The sequence below is a fragment of the Amyelois transitella genome, chromosome 2, assembly GCF_032362555.1.
Source record: "Amyelois transitella isolate CPQ chromosome 2, ilAmyTran1.1, whole genome shotgun sequence".
Lineage (NCBI taxonomy): Eukaryota > Metazoa > Arthropoda > Insecta > Lepidoptera > Pyralidae > Amyelois > Amyelois transitella.
Genome location: NC_083505.1, coordinates 10,229,199 through 10,253,644, shown reverse-complemented (window position 1 = coordinate 10,253,644; position 24,446 = coordinate 10,229,199). Strand labels below are relative to the sequence as shown.

The 24,446-nt window shown below is 32.8% G+C and overlaps 1 protein-coding gene across 1 annotated transcript; it reads right to left on the bottom strand.

Annotated features, from left to right (window-relative positions):
• Positions 1–3,823: 3,823 nt before the first annotated feature.
• Positions 3,824–22,986, bottom strand: LOC106143690 (clavesin-1). The gene is made up of 6 exons (XM_013345827.2): positions 22,740–22,986; positions 19,057–19,300; positions 10,922–11,078; positions 10,212–10,354; positions 5,014–5,175; positions 3,824–4,656 (listed from the first exon to the last, which is right to left on the bottom strand). The coding sequence occupies exons 2-6, from the start codon at positions 19,282–19,284 to the stop codon at positions 4,474–4,476; spliced, it is 873 nt and encodes a 290-aa protein (XP_013201281.1). The 5' UTR covers positions 19,285–19,300; positions 22,740–22,986; the 3' UTR covers positions 3,824–4,473.
• Between the last annotated feature and the right edge of the window lie 1,460 nt (positions 22,987–24,446).

The following is a 24,446-nucleotide window of genomic DNA, read 5'->3' as shown; positions in this document are numbered from 1 at the left end:
GCAAATCATTATCTTATCATGAGAATACAAAAAATAAAACATAATTTTCACTTGTCCGATTGCATTGGATAAACAAAAGAAACTCAAATTAATGCTTGTACTAACACAGATATCAAGCTAATAAATTAAGCTTAATACTCGTATAAATATTAAAAATTTGTTAAATGCATCCTTCCATTGTTACTTTTTGTTCTATTTTGTATATTTAATCGCACCTTCATGGTAATTTTCTAAACTAATATAAAGTGTTTCTCAGTAAGAGAAATATAATTGCGTTGTACGAAAAATTAAGTACTTTCTAACTTTAAATTCATTAGGTAATTAATTCACCTTCATTATCATTGTATGTTCCAAAATATGACAAGCAAGGTTCGCATCAATTGCGTTTACGTTGGCATTTATCACGTTCAATGTCTGAACTGAAACAATGTTTCCATAATTCTTTTATTCAATTCTGATTTTCTCATATTTATCTCTCTGAGCATGGCGGCCTGTTTGGCGCAATTGTCGGATTCTCGCCTCTGAACCATTGGTCCCGGGTTCCGGTCAGGTCACAGTGGAAAGAGATTTAATCTTAAACATGCCACGAACTGACTTTGCGGCCAACGCAATCTTTAAGATTGTCAAAAAAATCATACTGTATTTCTGTTTGCACTTGAAGCGTCGTTCTTTATCTTATATATTTTACACTTGAAGATGAGCATCTTATAACTTAATAAGTATTACTTGATACTGAATTACGAAAATCAAAGTTAGTATGTATACAATTACCTAAGTATGAATAAAGAACGGGTAATATAGACTGTCTATCAAAATAGTCAGATAATGAATCTCTTACGATATACAAACTGTGTGTACGATGTGTAGCAGTGTAGGGAACTCTTACACTTGGACTTGTATCATGAAAATCTAAATAGCAAATTAGCAGAAAAAACAATAGCTGAAAGTTAAAATCCAGGCGCAGTATTATTGGCGTCAGTCTTATTTTGTTTGTTTGTTTGTTTTTTTAATCGCGCTATTCTATGCATCTACAAATATAATTTTGTACTTAGTGTTCCGAGTTTCATGGGATATTAATTTGAATATAAAGTAAAAATCAAATTAAAATAATATTTTAATTTTATTTACCAATTACCTTTATAACATTTTTAATATAATTATTTGAGCAATCCAGGCATAACATAAGGTGCTCTTATAAGGCACCTGTTGTAAAACTATTTTTGGAATGTTTTCTTACCAAATTTATAAATACAATTTGTACCTACTTAATAACCTACTTAACGACATGTACCACCAGTGGATTTTAGTCAACTTATGATATAAAATCGTATATTCCTAATCGGTTCCATTCCTTTACGTGTCTATTTGGCTGATCCGCACCTTGTGTCACGGAATCGGTGTTTCAAACCCCAATGTAGAGTAAATCTTTAGCTTTCCAAATTTGTACATAATTATGGTCATTATTATGAAAACTGTAAACCAACCCTTTTTATAATTATAAGGTGTGCGTCCTTTTTGTCGCCTATTCCATGATCTTTTTTTTATCAAACGAGTTTAAAAAACGCATTTGACAAAAATACTAATACTATACAATAATATTACAAATACTTAAAGAAAAACTCACAAAGTTGAAAACTAAAGTAATTAAATAAAGCGTCGTATCAAAAACACTGTGCTTAGATTTTAAATTAAAACTGAGGGGTTGGCTATAGTACCTACACAGGACATGCAGCCTCGTGAGACAGTTATCGCGCGCCACGACTATATATACGGTCGCATAAGGGAATGATTAATGTAGAACCAATTGTCATGTCCTCACATCGAGTAAAATTCAAGGCACACTTTGTTGATATTACTTACAATGTATAATTAACAAATATATATTAACATAAAAAATTCTACTCCCTGCCCTAGTGCCCTGTAAAGTTTCTTAATAAATAGTTTACAATATCACTTCAAATAATATTATTTCACAAAAAAAGTATAATATTATTTAATATCAATAAACGTAAAAATCCATTCAAAAACCTACGAAGACACCACAGAATCTAAAACGAAATAAATTAAATATCTAAAATAATGAGAGCGAAGATGTCTTAATGCTGAATAAGAGTAAGTAATACACTTACATTCACAGCCTTATTATTTTAAAATAATAACTAAAATTCATTAAAAAAGATACATATGAATTTCATAAACAAAATTACATTTATAAAAAAATAAACATAAACTCAATTAATGAAATGATTCTGTACAATTTTACGCAAAAAAAATAAATAAGTCCTTTATTTTTCCACTAACTTACACTATGTAGAGATGCATTATATGATAAAATTTAGAGTTAAAAATTAGAACACAAAAACCCTATCATTCATACTCAACCAGTTTAAATAGATACCTAAATAAAAACCTCTCTTTACGTACATAGCTACAACATTTTTAGTAGTATAAAATATTTCTATTTTGAACTTATATCTACTTGGTCTTTAAAATATGAGATATATTTTGTACGTATAACTTACTCGTAATTATATTTACTCATTTGCAAACTATGAGTGATAGGTAAATGGAAGGAATAATAAATGTGTTAATCTAGGTGTTTTAAATGCAGTCTGAAAGAGCACTTACATGGAAAAATACATTAAATTTTAGTATTTTAATGTTTTCAAAGTATGTATAGTGCCAATATTATGCATTTAAAAGTCCTCATGTAACATTGGAAAGTGGTTGGCAATTTTCCAAGAAAATTCCATTCCACTGATTCCGTGACTCAACTATTTTTATTTACTTTTGAATATGTTTTCATTCAAATTAGAAAGGTTTATGAAGACTATACGAGAATCACAAAAATCTAATGATTAATTAGTAGTAGATTAGTGCTTGAAAAAAAAGAAACAATCATCCACTTATATGCAATACTAGCTTTCCGCCCGCGGCTTCGCCCACGTGTAATTCGGTTATTTATAGCGTTTTTTAATGATCTCGACAGGGCTTTTTCTTCCACAGGCTGAAATCTTGTTACAACTGGAATTAAATATAGCCTGTGTTACTCAGGGATGATGTAGCTTTCTAATGGTGAATGTTTGAAATCGATTCAGTAGTTTCGGAGTTTATCGATTACATGTGTAAACAAACAAACATATAAAAAAATAGATTGTTCCTCTTTATAATATTAGTAGAAAGTTGTCATACAAAGTCTTTTTTTTTAAGGATGGGAAATCATCAAATGACCTCTCCCGCTCTGGGTGGAACGGAAGGGAGTGTCAGACTTTTACTGACTAAAACCCACCTCGTTCCTTCAGTTGCCCTTTGCGTTCCGGGGCCACGGTATCTCGTTAGAACTTTCCCGCAGCCCCGGCTCAGTTTATCCCGTTTCCCCCCCTTGGGGGTTGACATTTCAAAAATCCCTTCTTAGTGCTCACTTATGTTACTAAAGGAACCTCTGTTCAAAATCTCAGACTCCTATACCGAGCGGTTTCGGCTGTGCGTTAATAAATCAGTCACCCAATCGCACCCCCTAAATCACGATTGGAGGGTAGTTTGAATAAACTTATAATGTCAAACATATTTACTTGCCTATGTACGTGTTCATGCCAAGTTTCAAGTTTATAAACCCAAGGAATAAGATTTTTCATAGAAACGTTTTTACCCCTTTTCCCCCCCTTGGGGGTTGAATTTCCAAAAATCCTTTCTTAGTGCTCCCCTACATATCCCAAGGAACCTACATTCCTAATTTCAGCTGTCTACGACCAGTAGTTTCGACTGTGCGTTGTCTGTCAGTCAGTCACTCAGTAACGGAAGAGTTTTATATATATAGATTATCTATAAATACAAATAGGTACAGGTTCACAGTATAGCCCGCTTAAAATTGTTCTTTGATTTAAATTAGGCTACGGAACTCTAATATGCTTATAACACTACCAGTGCTCGATTCCTGCATACTTCATGGCAATCACTTAAATAAGACTTGTTCATACCAAAGACAATATTTACATTACACTGTAGCCCTTTCTACTCACTGCCTCTTCTTGAAAAAAACATTATACATAAACAAAGAAGAATTAATGGGTCTTTATGTAGTGGGAAACGAAGTCATTTATCATTATGAAGACGGCTCCCGTAGTATTTCCGAATTGTAATAAACGACAATGTGAACGAAAGAAGCTGCAGAAAAATCCAAGTTTAACAAAATAGTGATATACCTCATAATTTAAGGCATATAACTTTTACTTGATACATACACATCTATATCCCTTACTGGGCCCTAGGCTTATGGCTTAATGAAAGAATTAAGAATCAAACAGAGACAGGTTGCTTTTACTTTGATACTCGTAGTTATTGCAAACTCGATCTTTCAATCACCTATCATATGCGCACAAAAAATTGCTGCACATTAATACGCACTCGACATATAAATAGAAAGCCTCAATGTAAACATTGTCTTCAATATGCATACAACTATAACTAAATGCTCTACTTCTTCGCAAACCCGAAGGTGTCCCAGGCCTTCAAATGGGGTAACGCGTCGTCAATGGCCGGGTACCAGTCAGCACCACCGTAGTCGATGGCTGGGAGGTGGCCGCCGTAGTCTGCGGGGAGGTGGCTGGGGGGAATGTACTTGTGGAGAGAAGACATCTTGGAGCCGTGGAAGAACATCTGGAAATTTGAGAGAAGTTCGTCAACATTTTTTTCTAATAGTTCATAATACTATGTTATAATAAACATACAGCACTTAAAACATTCACTATTTCTTACGCTTACATTTCAAACAAATAAGGACTGATTGTCAACAAGTTCACTGTCGTGTGTAACCAACCCAGTTAAGTTTATATAATCACGTCTACATCCCTTGCGGGATAAACAGAGTCTTGAAAAGAGTGACAGGCCACGTTCAGTTTTTTTTTGTTTGTTTGTCCGACTCCCGTCCAAGAAGTTTGCAGACAAAGTCACGAAGATATACTGGGGTATCTCAAAATAAACATTACAAAATGTATAAAACTTAATTCAACTCACTCTGCTCTTTAGCTTCTCCCTGACGAAGGGCTTGAACATGTTCCAAACGACGTTGAAGATCATCGGCTGCTTGACCACGTGGACCTCCTTCAGTCGGGACGGCATGGCGTCCTGGATGAACGTCAGCATCCGCTTGGAGGCCGCTGGCGACTGAGCCATAACCTGAAAAACAAATTAGCTTAGTGAGAAATCGTTTGCCTTTTTTTTTTTTAAAAAAGTTACTAGCTAATGCCTGCAGCTCCGGCCGTGTAAAACAAAAACCTCTTTTCCATTCTCATTAAAAACCGCAATATTCTATATTTGTGCTCCCCCTTACATTTCCTATGAAACAAACTTGCCTTTAAGCTATAATAAGCTCAATACTGTTGTCTGTCGGTCGGTGACTAAGTGAGGTTTTATACATTTTTATTGATAAATTATTTACCGGTCTGTGATTGTTCGCCCAGAACTAAAATATATTATCGGTTTCATTCAAGTGCAAAATCAGCGAATATGAACAAAAAGAAATATCGTATCTTGTTTAATCTTCTTCTATTACTCAAGAATACATTATCATCAGTGTACTTGGTGTATATGAGTGTATGTTTAAATCATACAATCATATGCGTCGTTGCTTTTACAGTTTATTTACGAGTCGCAAATACTTTCCATATTTGTAGAAGTAGGTATGAGAATAACTACAAATATTTTAAATAAAATGTCAGCTTAATGTTGTTCCTTTTTTAGGACATTAACCTGCGCACTCCTTGTCACAAGAATTGGCAAAGTGACAAAAGTACAGAGCTGTTTTAAAACAAAAGCGTTGTAGTAATTAATTAACATCAGCGAGACAAAAATTATAAAATAAAACAATAGCATAAATAAGATGACAATGTTTGTACCGTTTACTGGTTGTACCTACAAATTTGGTTTGTTAAAAACATTTGTCAATAGTTACCAACTCTTTAACACCTATTTATATTGCGCCTGCTGATGATATAATATTAATAACCCTGGTTAAAGAAACATGAAGTATATTATGACCTAGTTGCGGTCGACCACTCGAGCTGACCGCATAGGTCAATATTGAAGATCACACCCATATCGAACCAAGACACAGACCTAACACTTATTTACTTAACAACCGTATCTTTAAAGTCCTTTTGAGACAAGGTAACGCACTTCCTTCAAGCAAAGGATACAGTAAATATTGAATTACCTATAGTTAATCAACTGAGATAAAGAAACACGGAAAATGTTCGGTGTTTTAGATAAGCAACTGAGGAAATGTATTTCGATTGTTTCAAGTACTTAAACAAAACACAAAAAAAAAATGTTTTCTTAATGTGATAAAGTCTAAGGCCGGTCTGAAGTTTTCATATTATTATTATTTAATATTCCGAAGAAGGAGTAACCATCTGAGGCCGATCCGATTTTATACAAATATGTTCTTGTATAAAATAAACAAGTACGGTAAAACCGCATTAACTCTTAAACCTTGAGTTTAGACGTGATGCCCCTTGAATGCAGCCTCCCTCATTTTCCTCTCAATGATTCAACACTTAGTGTAGCTATAACTGAATCAAATCACAGCCAAAGTTATTATAATAATCCTATATATTACAATAGACAGAGCCAATACTCAGAGGCCAAGATTGTCTGGCTGGCAGTGAGATTGAGTGACAGTAGGTCATCTCCTAAAAGAGATCATTTTCCTAATTCAGGATCTGTAAAAAATCTACTTCATACATATAAAAACTTGCTGTTCATTTTAAAGCAAAGAAGATCATAAAAACAATTGCCACCTTTCAGGAAAGCGATAAGAGTTGATATTAATAAGAGATACGATAGTTACCCGAAAATCGCATACTAGTCGTAAGATCTACAACAAATTACAAAAAAAGTACTTAACGCCATAAATGGTGCCCATATGCTACAAAGTTAGTAATCATAAATAAAACAGTGACATTCGCACGTGATCAGTTTACGAAAATGAAAGATTTTCTCAACATTCCGCTTCCGTCGTGCACTTGACCTTTCGTTTGGCGTGATTCGACGTGATTGGATTTTGAAAAGGCAAATAAAGGCATCGCTCACCTTCTGATAAGGATAAGGAACGTCACGGAACAGATTTAAACACAATATTTTGGTACAGAGATTAGGACGATTACACTGGTCCGTGGAATATTCTTATGATAAATAAGCAAGATATCTATAAATAATTTATTTTATTCAGTTTTCTTTTGCATATTTTTTAATGTAAAAAATAATGTTTATTTCATGACAGCGGTTTCATGAACGAAGTTGCCTGTTAAAAATATAATTATTGTCATTTCTTTACAAGAAATAACGAAAAGCCCAGGGTAGGATATCTAGAAAACACTGGATTCCGTACAATTTCAGAAAATCAAAAGACTTCCAGTCATGATAGCTATTTAAATGGAATTGCTAATATATTGTAATATTAAAACATATGAAACTTATCAATAAAATCATTACTACTATCAGAATCTTCAAAATAGCTGGCTCTGTCTATCCCGCAAAGGAATATAGACGTGATTATATATATGTATTACTAGGTGGGCGTTCTTTAAGTTCAGATTAGAAAAGTTCAAACAAATCAGTTAATTTTTAATCAAACATGAGAGTAGGATGACTAACTATAAAAGTAATTATTCATGCAAATGAATTTATACAGATAAAGGAACAATGGCGGGAACATTGTACAGACTTTGTTTACCAAATTCTTTGTTGACAAACGCATTTACCCTTTGTTAACAAATGCGCGTACTTACACAACTCCGTACTTTGTAAGTTTGTTTCATAAAGGGCAACTACTTATTTTATAGCACGTAATGGTAGTTAATATTATATAGTAAGTATCGATGAGAAAGTATTCCTTAACGCAAACCTCAAACATACTTTGGAGCTACCTCAACCTGTTTTTGACTAATATATTTAGTGTTTAGATAAAGTTAATTTTTTTTAGTAAAATAATTATCATTTATTTATTTATGTATATTAAGGACAAGAGTAAGTATAAAACTTCAACAAAAGATAAACTTATACATTGTGTATTTTGTATTTTAAGGCTGCCTTTTCCACATTATTCATTGACTCCAGATTAAAAATAAATGTTTTTTATAATTGATCACTGTTTTTAAATTGGTTTGGAATATTTAGTGTTCGTTTAATAAATATGCTGAATTAGTTCATATACCTACTTAATAATAATATTATGGGTGCACAATACAATTGGTCGAATAAATAGTACAAAGTTTTAAATTATTTAAAAAACACTGACCTCGAATCACTATGGAAACACTTCCTAATAAATTATTCGAAATATTGTTGATCCAATAACGCTAGCTGTACATAACAAAGAGAGGTCAATGACGCGAATCTTTTGTTTTACACTACAATTAAATTACAGCAACACTGGGTTAACTAAAACAAGGCGTAATGCTACTACTGGAACTACTTACTATAGGTACCTACTGCACGCAAGTCTGAATAACTTTTGTATGCAATTAGAGCTGCCTGAGTATGCGATATCCCTTGCGGGGTATACAAAGCCACCAGTTTTAAAAAGTCCAAAAGGCCACGTTCAGCTGTATGTCTTTATAATGGAATTGAGATTCGTATTGTGACAGATTGCTAATCGATCGCCTACAAGAAAAACCCTAAGTTTATTAGCCTATCCCTTAGTCGCCTTTTACGACGTCCATGGGAAAGAGATGGAGTAGTTCTATTCTTTAGTGCCGAGAACCATACGGCACTACCTGGGCATTTGTCATTGTCCAGTTATTAATACAAATACACAAACGCACTGAAAAAGTATTGATTCATTACTATCTATGTATTTCCTTTGATATTTCAGCAACCGCTTATCTTCCGTATAGATAAAAGGAAAGGAACTAACTCATCTATCAACGCATAACTGATAAATTTAAATCAGGAAAAGATTTTTGAAATTCCTAAAGTAGCAATTACGCTGGCAAAAAAATAGTTTTATAATACGGGATAGTTATAAATTTATGTTTTCATCGCTTGTGCCTACGTACTACTACTACGCTAGGACCGAGTACGACGGTACGACCTCTGCAGGTCTAACTACCGGTAGCTTAAACACTTCGCTGCTGGTAGACAGCTTAGTTATTTTGTATAATATAATATTTTATGATAAAAATTGTAATAAGATAAATTAAAATAAATGCCTAAGTGAATAATAATAAACCAAAATTAAATAATAAACTTGATAAACATATCAAGTAATTAAAGCGTTAAGAGAAGACAAATAAACCATGCTTGCATTCATAATATTAGTTTGAATGGTTTTGACAATGGTCATGTTGTAAAAATGTTATTTGTCGTATTTCAAAACAAATTGAGAAATATTAAAAGGATGAAGCTAATTAACGTTCGTCTAAGGGAATAACTACATAGTTGTGGAGCAACTGTGGGATATTTCAACACGTAATTACTCATAATTATTATATGATATCATCTCAAAGTTTACAGCTATAATTGTATCACTTAAATAACCGTATTGATGATGGCGTCTTCGTAACGTGTAGCTCATTTCTTTTTGATACTTATCCACTCTATTATTAACGAAAAAAGGTTTGTATGTGTGTAACGAATTAACTCAAAAACGACTGGATTGATAACGCTGGTACAAAATTTGGCACAGATATACATAGAATAGATCTTCGGAAATGTTGTGGTGAGTAAGACCTATCTATTATCATCACGATAAGATAGTTCTAAATATAGCACACGTCATTGAGATTATATTTAATATAAGCAACTACTATACTTTTTCAAAACATCGCCAATCTGAAGCATCATAACCCTTTTTTATGACGACATAAAAATGAATATTAAGCTTTATACATATATTAACTAGTGCAGATATTACCAAGATTCAATACGGGTAACATTCCCCTGTAAAGATTGCGGAAGTAAAAAAGAAGTCGCTTCGTTACCTAATGCAGGATCCAGGATTATCATGGTTCATGGGCGCGCTCCCTAGTCAGGTGAAGATAAAAATCTTGGATGTATATAAGTATCAATGGGTATTATAGTATCGTTACGTTAGTATCCAATAAGGACAGGTTTCGTAGTTACTATCCTAACTCAATAAGTGTGATATTACTCGTATTTTTTGCCCAAAAATAAATAAAGGCGTGAGCGTACAATAAAGATCTGGTTCTCACCTGCGCCCAGCCCATATTATTGAAGTCCATAATGACAACGCTGCCTCGGACTTGGGTCTCCGGCTCCATCAAAGCGCATAAATGTATGATATAGAACAGTCTGAACACTTGGTCCATGCTCACTTTCTTTGGATCCCATGCACCTGCACAAAAGAAATATAATAAAAAAAATACAAAAATTATATAATTAAAAACATACACATATAAAATACGACACTTTCCTGGGGGGGGGGTAAACTTCCACTTGCCACGATCTCTACATACCTACTTATTTCGCTTCAATCACATTCATTACTCTCATTATATATTCTTCAAAATAACTTGACCTACATCTACGTCGTAAGTTACTCAGAATAGCGTATGAGTAAGCCTACTTTGTACATAAGATATCAGATATCTTGTTACTACCTAACGCTGAAATAGTTGGTGTCATGCAGCCGACCAAAGTCTTCGCTAATGCTTTTCTCGGTAAGGTGTCACTTATGTATATACCTACCCGTAAATGGACCCCGAGCGTTGAAACCTGAATATCATGGAACTAGAACATAATCCAATATGAATTAAGTTCCCCTGTAAGGTTACGGAGGTCAAATGGGAGACGCTTCGTGTAATAACCTGACTCCTGGACCGGACCAAGCTCCTCTGCAGAGAGATAAGGACACAATTGGGACCACCGGGAGGATTACGAGGGAGAGGATAAAATTACTCACTTCCACTTGATACCAGCAGAACTCTCCTCCCTTTGTGGTCCCGGTGTTTCAATACATTTGCAATTTTATGGTTTATAAATGTATCTTTCTCATGTTCAGGCATCAGCCCATCCAATAGTGCTGCATGTTCTAGTTTAAATTCAGCTACCCGCCGCATCTGGAAAAAATAGGAATTATTACAAATCTTGTACGAGTAGGCCATAATAAACAGCGAAAAAAAAAATTACATAATGAATTTGGAAGACATAACAAGACAACGGATCATTGTAACATGATTCGAAACGTCCGAGATGAAATAAACATACATTATCTACCTGCGAGTTTAATGCCTGTTTTATTTTTAAATATGGAAAACATTTCCTAGGTATGACTTTAAGTAAATAAGGTATTTTAAGTAAACACTAAAATGGAAATTCATAACATCCTACAAACTACCAATAAATTTTGCAAGATTATCTGAATACTATAGGAAGTACCTACTAAATAAATACGAAAATCTACTCAACCGATTCCATGTTTTATGTTTAATGAAGCAAAGGAAGAATTTATGGAAATTCCAACCTGGCAAAGTTCCGAGAAATATTCAAATTCTTCTTTAAAGGGATTTTGGGTATTTTCAACAAAATTTTGTACCCACATTTTTTTTACCAAGAAAGACTTTGTTTACACTCCCGTAATTTACATACAAGTACATGAATATAATGTAAGTTTATAATATTCTACTACTTTCACCAAGGAACATACAGGTTTTTACCCTTGAATCTGATCTGTATAAGAGCAGGCTGTTATTATTATTTGATTTATAATGGCCTAACGACCGGTAGTAGATGGCTGATCGCGTTTTCTATGGAAACCCGATTAGTTTTCCGCAAGAACTACTTTTGCATAGAACTTCTATTTAAAGAATATTTTAAAATACTTCCAAGGAGCGAACAATCAGCGCTTAATACTTATTAAATTTTCAATGATACACGAAGTCATTGTTGTTAAATCTCAATACTTACTTATTCCATTTTAGTTAGACACTTAAAAAAGTTAAGCACTTTAATTTCTAATAAATTTATGCTTACAAATGATTGCCTTATTAATAATTGTACTATATAAATATACTACCATTTCTTTTGGTAAACGCGTCCATTTGATTAAATTCAGAAATAAAACCCTTAAACAGTTAGAAAAGTAGTATACTATTATACAAACGAAAAAAATAAAAAAAGAGTTAAGGAAATTTCAAAGAAAAATTCAAACCAATGAAGCGTTATTGTTAGTGTGATTTACAACGTAGAAGAGATGTTACAAAACCGCATACAAAAATATTGTCGGTTCAGTCCGCATTCGAATCATAAGTTGTTATCATAATATTCGAACAGTTTACATTATCTGACAAACAATGGAGTCTGCTTCCTCACTGCTTTCAATATTACGGAATATAACCAACATTATAAACCATTTTTCTAATTTCTAGAGTAAACAATAGAATTAGGAATAAGAAAATACTAAAGAATAACTAAGTCCTGACGATGTGTCGTCGCAACTGATAGTTATCACTACTATGAGTTTTCATAAATATTTTCATATTAGTTGAAACGTTTAAATTAGGTTTGGCCATAAAAACTTAGATCGTAGTATTTTTAAAAGACTTTATTTAAAAGGGCACAATATTTATGAATGTGAATTACCTACGCCTAAGTTTTCCTGAAATAGTGTCACCAAATAATAAAATATTCTTAGGTATTAAGGAATATATAGGTTTATATAGGTTTCTAGTGATAATAATAAGTAAAATAGATACTTTCTTGCTTTTTATTTTTAGTTAAACTAGTGGATATCGTAATAATAGTTTAAAAAAATAAAATGATCACATATTATTCCAAAATTTACTCGCCTTATAGTACATTACACGTCAGAGCATTAACATATTTTTTTTTCATTTCCGACCTAACACTTATGACATGAGCTTATGACGAATATTTTTTTTTTGTTATGTCAATTATCCTAGGGTCAAATGTACAATGTAGAACTTGTAAATCTCTTTAACAATACAATAGAGGTTTCTTACGGAAAAGAGTTTGGTTTTTGTAAATGGCGATATATATTTTATCATTGACGTCAATTGGTAGATGGCCTTCAAACTGAAATGTAGATTTATGTATCCTCCACGAACATAAAAAGTTAGCTATGAAATTATTTTTTATATCTATATATTATGCTACGTCTACCAAAGCTCTTAACTAGTTTAGAACTTTCGCAGGCGTCTATCAATGTAAGCGCGTCCATCTCATTGTGTAAACCTGATAGTTATTATCGAGAAACTAAACTGTTATAAGTTTGAAGTTCAGATCGATGTCTCCAGACTCCAGAGACAATTTCGGTTTTATACATTCTGAACAAGGAATGAAATATTTATCTAAAATCGTTTGTACTCAGACTGAATCATTTCATTACAGGATATACAATGATCTTGGCCTTTCCCATCAAGCTTTTGTTACCCAGTACAGAGAAACACTTAGCATTTGGTCTTGCGCCACCCACTGGAGAGGTTAACGACTGATTGCCAATACCAATGTCCACTACACGTGTTTCGTGCCAGGCAATACAATGCGCATGTAATGAATTTATTATACAAACAACCGGTAATGACTAATAACATTAATATAATAGAGAAAATAAATATACGGTGTTTTGCATCCGATAAGATTTTTGTTTTATGAAATCATCTTTCTACCTAATAAGTGTATTAAAGTTAACCCTCAAGTCTATAATAAAAAGCACGAGGATCGCCTGTGATCACGAGTCTAGAGTGGTCAAGTTAACACAAAGCGAGCCCCGTCAGACCATCGTAAACTCCAAACATGTTTGGAAATTGTGCATTAATCAAAACTATGTTGAAAAGTAAGGGCGCGAAAATGAACCCTGAATTTCTCTTCTTTACGTAGTGCACATTATACTCTACGATATGTTGCTTAAGTCAGAAAGTTTTAACACATGAAGAATTTTGTTCATTTTTAGATTTTTTTAAATAAGAGCATGATAAGGAACTAACTCTTTCTGATTGGCCTGGGTCTTGGATGTTTACGTATATAAGTATTTATTATAGAATACAGTGTCGTCGAGTTCGTAATACAAGTGTCGAACTTACTTCTAGGCTAACTCAATCTGGGTAATTTGTCCCGTACCTATATATTTATTTATATTTAAGTATGTTGCTTTCTCATTTTAATTTTACGTTAATCTATTTCATATACCTATTATTAACACTGTCCTATTAAGGTTATAGGTTTTTGTTTTAACTTTTATAACGTCAAATGAACAGGATGCCATCGGCCCTTGTATCAGAACAGCTGGCCGCCCTTCATTGTCGGAGCGATGATAACAAACAGTCCACACATCACGTCCATATCGAATTACTCAATGCACTTTAACCTTTGTTTTAAACTTGGAACATAACTGTTCATTGTACTGAATAGCTTAGTGATAGAATTGTGTGTGTTCATATAGTGACAGGTTGCTAGCCTACCGTGTTATTAACAACAAAATTTTTCTTTTTTTTTTCTTTGATTGACTTTTACAATCGCGCAGAAAGAGAAGAAGATGTCACACGCTATGTATTTAGTACAGACCAGCCTCTATCAGTATATCTTGTACAATTACGAGTCATCCATTGACTTACATATAACTTGGAGTCATCGAACTTTCTGATAAGAAGATTGATGATACGGAGCAAGTATGACCAACGTCTCTGAACGAGGCTTTGTTTGAACATTATAAGTACATGATAGTTGGTAAAATATATAAAAATAATAAAATAAGAGGAATTCCTAAAACGCTATATCGAGGTATCTGCATATTTCCTGTAAATAATATGTTGTGTATACAGAAACGGAGGTTAAGATGAACATATGGGTAAACATTTTATTTACCTATGTAAATCTTGGTTTGAACTGATGAGTTGATTTACGGATATCAACAACAAACAAAAAAGGATTGCTCTTGTTCCTATGGATGTCGTGAAAGGCGACTAAGGGATAGGCTTGCAACCTACTTTTTCCCCATTCATTTGAATCGCAATTCAATTATATGTATGTATACAACAAACTTACTTTCGCAAATTGTTGGATTAAAGCAATAGTTTCACAGTCAAAATTCTTTTCATCTAAGTTACCGTTAGAATCTTCCATCGTGATATGCAAATTTTAACAATTATTATAAATACTCACTTATAATCTTATTGTAATGAAATTCAAGCTAAAATATTTGTTTGTGAAATTTCAACAGTATTGCCTGTTACTTTTTAAGGTAAAATAAAACTTTTTAATAAAATACATAAAGAAATTTGTTTAAGTAGATAAGTATTATTGCATTTTTACTATACCTATGTCTTATATGAAGAAAATTTGAATAATACAAGCTCTTTTGTTGTTAAAATCAGCCAAACATGGCATTTTCCATCTACACATAAAGTTAAAGAGGTATATCCGGGTTTATTTTTTGACATAATATCCAACATCATTTAGATTATACATAACACTATCTATACAAAGATATTTTTAAAGCTTTGATAGATGTTATTTTTTTTAAATTGAATTTTCATATTTCATGTGTTTTCAGAATGTTCTTTGTTTTTTAGTAAATTACCCTTCTCCTTCATCTGACATTACTACTGTTTGTTATAAGTTTTACTTTTTCTTTTGATTTATTAAAATCCTAGTAACACCCAGGGTCTACCTATGTAAATATAACCACAATCTAGTTGATGTACGAGCTTAAAGAAAATTAGGCGTACTAGAACAATAAATCAATGATAATGTAAAAATGATCTTTGTGGAGTCCAGAAAAACTACCACACCATGTTATCGAAATTATATTTGTGAAATTGAAGCGCAGAAAATAAAACCAGTTACTATTTAATTAGACACTAATATTTTTATATATACTAGTATTAATCTAGAAATGAAGTAATCATAAAAATTATAAAATTATAATAAATTGTATACGTACGAGTAATTGTAAAATATATTTCGTTTTTTAGAATTTTTTGTATGTTTTACTATCTATTTTTATTTATATCTAAAACTTCAAAACCAAACGGCCTTTACTTAGGGTTAAGCTATTTGACATTGGAACAAAGGTCTTGGACAATTAGCGACATAACCATTATCCATTCTTGAGCAAGTTGCATAAACATGAATTAGCGAGTTACGCAAAATTGCATGAAAATATCGCATAGCACACTTGTACGTACTAACAATCAAGAGGTCAAGTGTGTAAAAAGAGTGTCTAGGTATTTCTAATGTTGATAAAGTCTTATTTTTCAGGTAGATAAAATAATTCACTAAGGGTCTAGTATAGAACATATACATATGCCTCCTTGGCATTGACTACGTTACTTAACGACATATTTGTATTCATTTATTCATATACCTAATCACGTCTTTATCCCTTGCGTGTTAGATAAAGCTAACAGTCTCGCAATATATAGCTTTATACCTGGACTTTCAGTCTTTGCGAGACTGTTGGCTTTGTCTACCTTGCAAGGGATCTCAATTACATCTTTAAGCCATACGGCTTAAGGACGGAATTGAGATTTCAATAGTGACAGGTTGCTAGCCCATCACCTAAAAGAAGAATTCCAAGTTTATTAGCCTATCCCTTAGTCGCACTGTACGACATAGTGGGAAATGTTTTTGACAAAATAACTTTATGCTCACATCAGTATTCTGAGATTTACTCAAGGACTATTCCAAAGTACGAATAAGATGTTGGTCGTGTGGATGAACGCTGTGTGAAAAACGCTGCATGGTTTTATCAGACTGTTTATCGGGACTCTCATAATCTAGGTTTAAGTATTTATTTTCGTAGTAATTTATATTTTGTTATCAACTTATCACTTGCTCATGATGGTCCATTCCTCGCATTTCCTTTACCGATATAGCTTTGATTATTGTAATGTTAGTTAAGTTTGAGTGCGGCATTTTTACTTGTATGTATAAAAACAAAAAACCTTAGGCATTTAAATCACTTTCAGTTTTAAAAAATGAAACATCAGAATAAAAGACATTACCTGAAAATATAGTAAATAAGAATGATATGAAAGCAGAAAGCAAAATTTAATAAGGTACAAACTAAGTAATTTTTTATGTCTTTTAACTCGCTAGGTATACAGTACCCAATTTTTACTGATGTTTATGTAAATTTATTCATTATATACTTACAAATAAATGTTAAAATATTGGAAAATTATTTCTGGTTTAATTCAACAAAGAACTATACAATTAATGTTTATCACATTTTGAATATTTTGACCCTTTTCTACCATGTGTTTCTCTATTATATTTATTTATCATTTACTAAGTACTTAAGGTATAACATGTTTTTTATTTCACTGGCGATAGCGGTTTGACAGAAAAAACTATATTTCTAACGCCATGGTGCTTCTTGTTAATTAACCCTGCTTACTTCAAATTAAATAAAATATTTTATCCATTACATAGTTACTAGTAATTTTTACGTAATATCTAGGTTTTTGACGCATTTGGAAGTTACACAAAATTTAAGAAAGTCCATTTCATGGAGATACCTACCTTCGCAAAAATCGTCGAGAAAAATCTCTGCGCAAACGCAGATATTACTTCGCACGTAACTTTCCCACCAAAATTACGTGTGTATAATGTAAAGCACTTTGCCGCAATGTACTCGTAACTTCATATTGTGTCATGGTTACCTCTACTCTATGACCCGTGGCCTTACGAAATCCCTTTAAGATCGTAAATCTTAAACAACATCTGCATTGTCTAGATAACTATTAAGTCGCTAATTAATTTCAATTACTTCAAAAATAATCTAGCAAAATATTGTGTCATAAGCCTTTATTGCAAACCAGCCTTTGCCCGGGAACATTTTTCTTATCTGATGATTACATCATTATAAAAACTATCGGTATGATAAATTTTAGCGAGTGCAATGGTCACAGTTATTATCAAAATACACGCAATACAAGATACATTTATGAGGAGCTGAAACTATCTGTAAAAAACTATCTGTATCTCTATTTGGAAAAAAGTGAAATGTCGGGTCAAGATTCAAGTACCTTCAACTCCCATTACTCTCAAAAGTTTGATAAATGAGGATAAAGCGTATGCGCATTGCACAGTCCTTGTTTTAAAAATTGTCAGCTGGGTCCTACCCCTTCCTAGAAAAGGCATATATTTTTTGTATTTAAAAACTTGTGTATTATTCGTGACAAGGGCGAATAAAATACAAAAAAAAAGTTTTAAAAGATCAAACTGCCAATATTATTGTCATCGAACTATTACATATGTATGAGAAAAGTCAAGGAGAATTTCATTAGCATTTATAAGTAAAAGATAAAAATAATAATAAGAATACGAAAGATAGATAAATTAAATACAAAATGTGTAAACCGTGCCGTGTGGTTCCCGGCACTATTACAAAAAAGAATAGGACCACTCCATCTCTTTCCCATGGATGTCGTAAAAGGCGACTAAGGGATAGGCTTATAAACTTAGGATCCTCTTTTAGGCGATGGGCTAGCAACCTGTCACTATTTGAATCTCGGTTCTACCATTAAGCCAAATAGCTGAACGTGGCCATTCAGTCTTTTCAAGACTGTTGGCTCTGTCTACCCCGCAAGGGATATAGACGTGATCATATGTATGTATGTATGTATGTGTAAACCGTTAATTTGCGAATTTTATATTCAAAGTAACGTCTCGAGCTTTATCAAGGTAGGTAGTCGAAACTAAAGACAAACGGAAATAAAATATTACCGCTCTACTACAGCATACTAAATAGTTTTTATGTAAAGTTATATTAAATGCCTTTGAAAAGTTTGGGACAAGAAATAAATATCCTATGATCAACACTAAATTAATACAAATATTTTTTCTTATTCAAGCCTTTTCCCAGCGTGTAAAATATCCTGTTACTGTTGGGATTAATGAATGATTTTCCGAAAATCCTCTCCGTGCTCACCTGCGTTTCCATAAGTCCAAATTTCAGTAAGTATGTCTGTACTAACGTTCTTTCAATTATTAACGCAATACTTTTATGAATATTGCTAATACCTAAATATTTAACTTACATTATAGTTTACATAATCGGTAAGTTTTACTTACAAGTGCTATAGCGCTCTCTGGATACCACTTGCAGGGGCGCAGGAAAATTGTGAGAATTTCGTCTTCATCAGAAAAATAAAGGTCATCGTTCTCCTTGAGTAGCTCCCTGAGTCTTTCCAAGGCTTCCCTGACCCTCTCCGGAGTTTCTCTGAGTTCCCTCTCAGCTATCTCCTTGGTTTCCGGCGACAGTTCTGCGCCCCGTTCTATCTTAAACTCGCCCGCACTCATGATTTTTTTCCTATATCTGAAAAAGATGAAAAAATATTTCAATGACACTTGACCTTCATAGGTGGACCTTTTATTTATTAATAAAGTACTCCAACAGATTACAAACAAACAACAAAAAGTAAGTACTTTATTTTTATTTAATTATTTATTTTAAAACGTTTAACACGATTTAACACGCTCGTACCGTTGTTAATGTTGAGCCAAAAAATCACCCTATTGTTCGTATTGGTATCGTTAATCTTAGGTAAGTTTCATATTTATTACTTATAGAAATCTCTTTGTATAAACTCTTAAGAGTAGTCATCATCGCATATATTCTGTGCACATTCCTTTAAAAATCTATGTTTTGATATGTTTTTAGATGTCTTCCTCCTTATACAGAGTATGCAAAGCCAAGGACATAATAGAAAATAAGTCAATGTATTTTTTCCTAGATTGTCAATAAAGCGCGGTCACACAACCATCAGACATGTGACGAGGATTTCCTTTTAAATTAAGTATATGGTGATTGATGTGCTTGCTTCAAATAGGAAACTCAATTTACTAGACTACTGTGTACTGTAGGAAATAGTACGCAGTTACGGTCACGCAAATCATAGGTATAATTTCGAAGAAAAGACGACCAATTACTTGGATATTAACTAATGGCTATAATAACATCATTTTATATTAGGTATTTTATGTTCGTAAATAAGTGCAATACCTACTTATCAGAATGATCTATAAATTCATTCATAGATTATCGTTATTTTTATCAATAACAATAAAGGCGATGTCGTGATAATACATTCGTTTGTTGTTAATATACTAAGTATCGGTACATATTGGTACTTTACTTTTCCTTCTTGATACCATCTTTTAATTATATTTTTTTATTTACAATCAACCACAGACATACACGATTTGTAGATATACATATATATTAGTACCTAAATTGGTATATTTTATAGATTGATGTTAACAAGAGGCATGTGTTTGTTTTGCAAAGCTGGGTATGAAAAAATAACGTTTCAATGTTGCTTGCTTGACTAACCGAAGCTATAGGCGTGAACGAAATCACAGTGTATGCAAACGCCATTGCCTAAAGTGTGACAGGTAAGATGAATCGAAATAATCACTATTTTATCATAGGAATCACGTTTTGGGTAAAAAAATGTTAAAATATGTGAACTGATATCGTAAAATTACATTTGCCTAATTAAACAAAAAAACAATGTAAACATTTACCAGCTAAAAGCTATTTAATATTCATCAGTGATCGCCATAGATAATGTTATTAACATTAGCTTAACAACATCATGGAATCGCATTATTTTAAAGTTGATAGGTAAACAATATCATACGAGACTAAACTGACTATCGGAAATACGCGCGTCACGAACGCATTTAGAAGATTAGTAGTAATAATTTAAAAAATCTCTTAGTCTTACTCTTCAATTGTACTTACCTACCTACTTTCATTATGTAAATCGTAGTTTGTCCATCAAGTTTTGTGTTACCTTCTGGTACTAAGTAAAGCTTTCATAAGATATAGCAAATAGAAAAAAAATAAAAATACATCAGTGAGAAATATTAAAGAGATTTATATTGGTCTTGTTAACAAACAATAACTGAAATCTACTACAATTATCAATGCAAGAGTAAGTTTATTTATTTGAGATGGGGTAGATACGTTAGTTTTATGTCTTTGAGTTTTATAATGCTGATCATATTCTTACGTAGGTACCCCATGGGTCAAATGTCGAACTCTCTTTAAAATTTTACTTACAAAGCAACCTATCGCTAGGAATATATGATTATATAAAACAACAGGTAATTTCGCTCATAGTAGATCTGTATTACTATAATTTTAAACCAGCCTATTCGTAGTTTTGTTTCCGTAATCCTCGACGGACTACCTACCTACGAGTATTATGGCAGCTAGAGATTCTAGGTTCATTAGTAGGTTTGTCAAATGTCATGAAAATGAAATGTAATGTAACTATTTAAAACAGCATTAGCACATTATTATCAATAGACAATAATATGTAAAATTATTTAGATATTCCTCCCCTTTCAGAAAAACACAAGTTCGGTACACGGTAAATGATTGATAATATTAGAATAAGACGTGTAGGTATATTGATAGGACGCGTCGAAAAAAATCGTTTAAATGATATTATCAGAACATCATTTAAACGATTTTTTCGACGCGTCCTATCAATATACCTACACGTCTTATTCTAATATTATCAATCATTTACCTTTATCAATATATAAGGATATATAAGTATTGATAAAAGTACCTACCTAGATTTAGATAGTGCGGATGTTGATATTTAACGCATTGAGTTCATTTAATAATCAGGTGCATTTCTTTCCTACTTTTTACCCTAAATGCATTTTGGCATTTTCCAAGACCAATGTATATAATAACCGGCTATAATATATATATATATATCTTAATAATAAAATCATAATGTATATATTATTAACAAGCTGATTGCAATAAAAAAATATTCAATAATATTTAACTTTGCGGAAAAAGTTGCTTAAATTGATGAGACTATCTAATCAATTTGGACAACTTTTTCCACAAACCTTGAGACGATGATTCATTATTAGTACTAACCGTAATTAGAAAAAAAATGGTTACGAAATCGAATCCAGTGATATCATTAGATAACAGCAAAATTTTGAACACATTTTTCATACACAGATAATTTTTATTGAAAATGCGTACATAAAACAACGCATCAGTCTACCCAAATTCACTGCGGATTCTCCTCTATTACCACGTCATAGAGTTCCATACGGGATAACTTGATATGCGGTTGACTGTACCTTAGTTCTGTGCTTCCCGGTTGCCGGCTTAGAAAAAGTAATCCAAAACAATACCAGCACTGTTAATAAAGAACTGGAATTTAATTAATTCTTGATCTTAGTTCAATACCGGTTTACATTCCTGATGCAAGGCGACTATAGCAATTATAAATGCAAGCGATTGCACATCTGTAACTCTATTGTTTTATTGCGCTAACTAACATTCTCTATATTCTAAGTCTCGTCAGTAGGATGATCAGGTTAATCGATGATGCCCACCCTGGTATTAAAGTGTCTTAAATAAACCTCCTCCGAGGTTCAATCAACTCTATCAGTCTACGCAACTGTAATCATATTGCAATCGCTCCAAATAAAATGCTTAGGTATTTAGTCGATTTAATTATGCGGCATCACACATACAGCTATTACCGAATAGGCAGTTCAATCAGTTTTTTTTGTTTAGGCATTCAATCAATTTGAATAAATCTAGATCAGCAAACTTTAATTACCATTATTCTTGTAAGTAAAATTTTACGTTTAAAATTTTTCTGTCCATGTGTAATTGCGAAATATCTATTTAATAAATTTTTTGTAGGTTTTTATCATTAATTTGCCATTGTCTAATCAAAAAAAAAAAAAATAGACCATCTTACCTCGCAATGTATTCGCGAACAATACTTAAATGTCTATTAACACAAATATTTTACACAAGTCACGACACCACCACGAACTGAGATCCGCTGCAGATTTTTCACAAACAAAGAGTTTTTGTTATTAAGAAAGTCTTAACCCGAATTGCCCGCGCTTTGAAAACGCTCGTCGAAGAAAAAAGGGCAGGAAAAGTGTACAGTACGACGACTGACAAGAGAGCGAGTGTGCGCGCGCGCAGTCCGACAGCTGTTTTATACAGACGATAACGCACACTTTGTTTTCAATACTGCGTCTGAGTGACAGCGTTGGCTGAAGTCGAGCCAAAGGGTGAAAAGCGGGAATGATAAAATAGAAGAAATCTTAGATACGAACATTCATCTCTATTATTTATATTGTCCTATGGTCTACCTTCAGCGTACATTATAACCACTTAAGTCTTATTCATCATCCTTTGTACTAACATAGGTATTTTTTACACTTTCATGTCGGAAGAATGATATCCCAATTACTTATATTGATAATTGTCGCTGCAAGGTCAGGTACCAAGAAAGTTCTGGGTAAAAGCTAAGAAAAACACAGAATATAGGTAGGTAGTGTAATTAGGCGTTGCTCACTGAAACCTACCTATATGATTCTCCTTATCTGAGTAACTTTATTGTTATTCTTAATTACTCTTCAGACGGAAAGAAATATGTAAAACTGTAGTAAATCTTTTCACGGAATATACCACTTGCTATCCCGTAGTTTATACCAGGTACTTTTGTAACTTTGATGCCTACAGCTAATAATGCAATAAGATATTGGTTATATATTCCTCTCCTCATACACATCTTGGGGATTTTTAAGGCAAGAGTAAATTTGCATTATTTGAGCTTGCATGCAGCACCATAGGCCTCATCTTTCTGACAACTAGACAGATTGACAATCGCGCTGACCTGCTTTGGACCATGTACCCGCTTTGGGCCCCCTTCCCCTATACAAAAATATATGATGAAAAAGAGACATATTAAACGACATTAAATGATATTTTTGCTGAAATGACAGAACTTCCACTTTATTACGAGACTGTTTACGTTAACTAGGCATTTTTTTTTTGTCTACGAATTGATACGGTCCTAACAGAGATAAGTGGAGTAGATATGTTTTTGTTATAAGGCCCCAAACCAGAGATAAAATTATGAACACGACGCCTAAGATATTATACGTAATAATTTATTTTTAAGTATTAAGCAAATCTTAACTCCAAAAAGAAAGAAAGAAAGCATTCAAAAAGAAGAATACATATCTATACTTTTTGAAATCCATCTAACGAATCTGTTAGTATATTCAGTTTTCTTTTGATGATACCTACACACTAACATATAATCACGTCCATATCTCTTGCGGGGTAGACAACAGACCAAACAGTTATCAGGCTTTTCAAGACTGAAAAGTTTTTATTTATTATGATTATGATATGATTATGCTACGATTGCCCTTGATGAGTCATCCCTTTGTTGCGGTTTCATAGGGGTCAACCTGAACACTGATAGTAAGAAAGATGGCATACTGACTAACACCAATGACACATACGCTATAACCAGAAGTGAAGAACTATGATCTCTTGGACATATTACTACCTAAATACAAAGTACACTAGCTCACTACCGATAGGCACATGCCTACCATGATTTAATTCCGCTATAAATACGTTATTCCATACTAATGCC

What these genes read in the sequence shown, in the direction of transcription:
- LOC106143690 (XM_013345827.2), bottom strand. Translation starts at nt 19,284, where the DNA reads ATGAGTGCGGGCGAGTTTAAGATAGAACGGGGCGCAGAACTGTCGCCG. An exon ending in CAGAGAGCGCTATAGCACTT is followed by an intron (nt 11,079 to 19,056) that starts GTAAGTAAAACT and finishes TATTTTTTCCAG; the next exon opens with ATGCGGCGGGTAGCTGAATT. An exon ending in TCTGCTGGTATCAAGTGGAA is followed by an intron (nt 10,355 to 10,921) that starts GTGAGTAATTTT and finishes TCTTTTGTGCAG; the next exon opens with GTGCATGGGATCCAAAGAAA.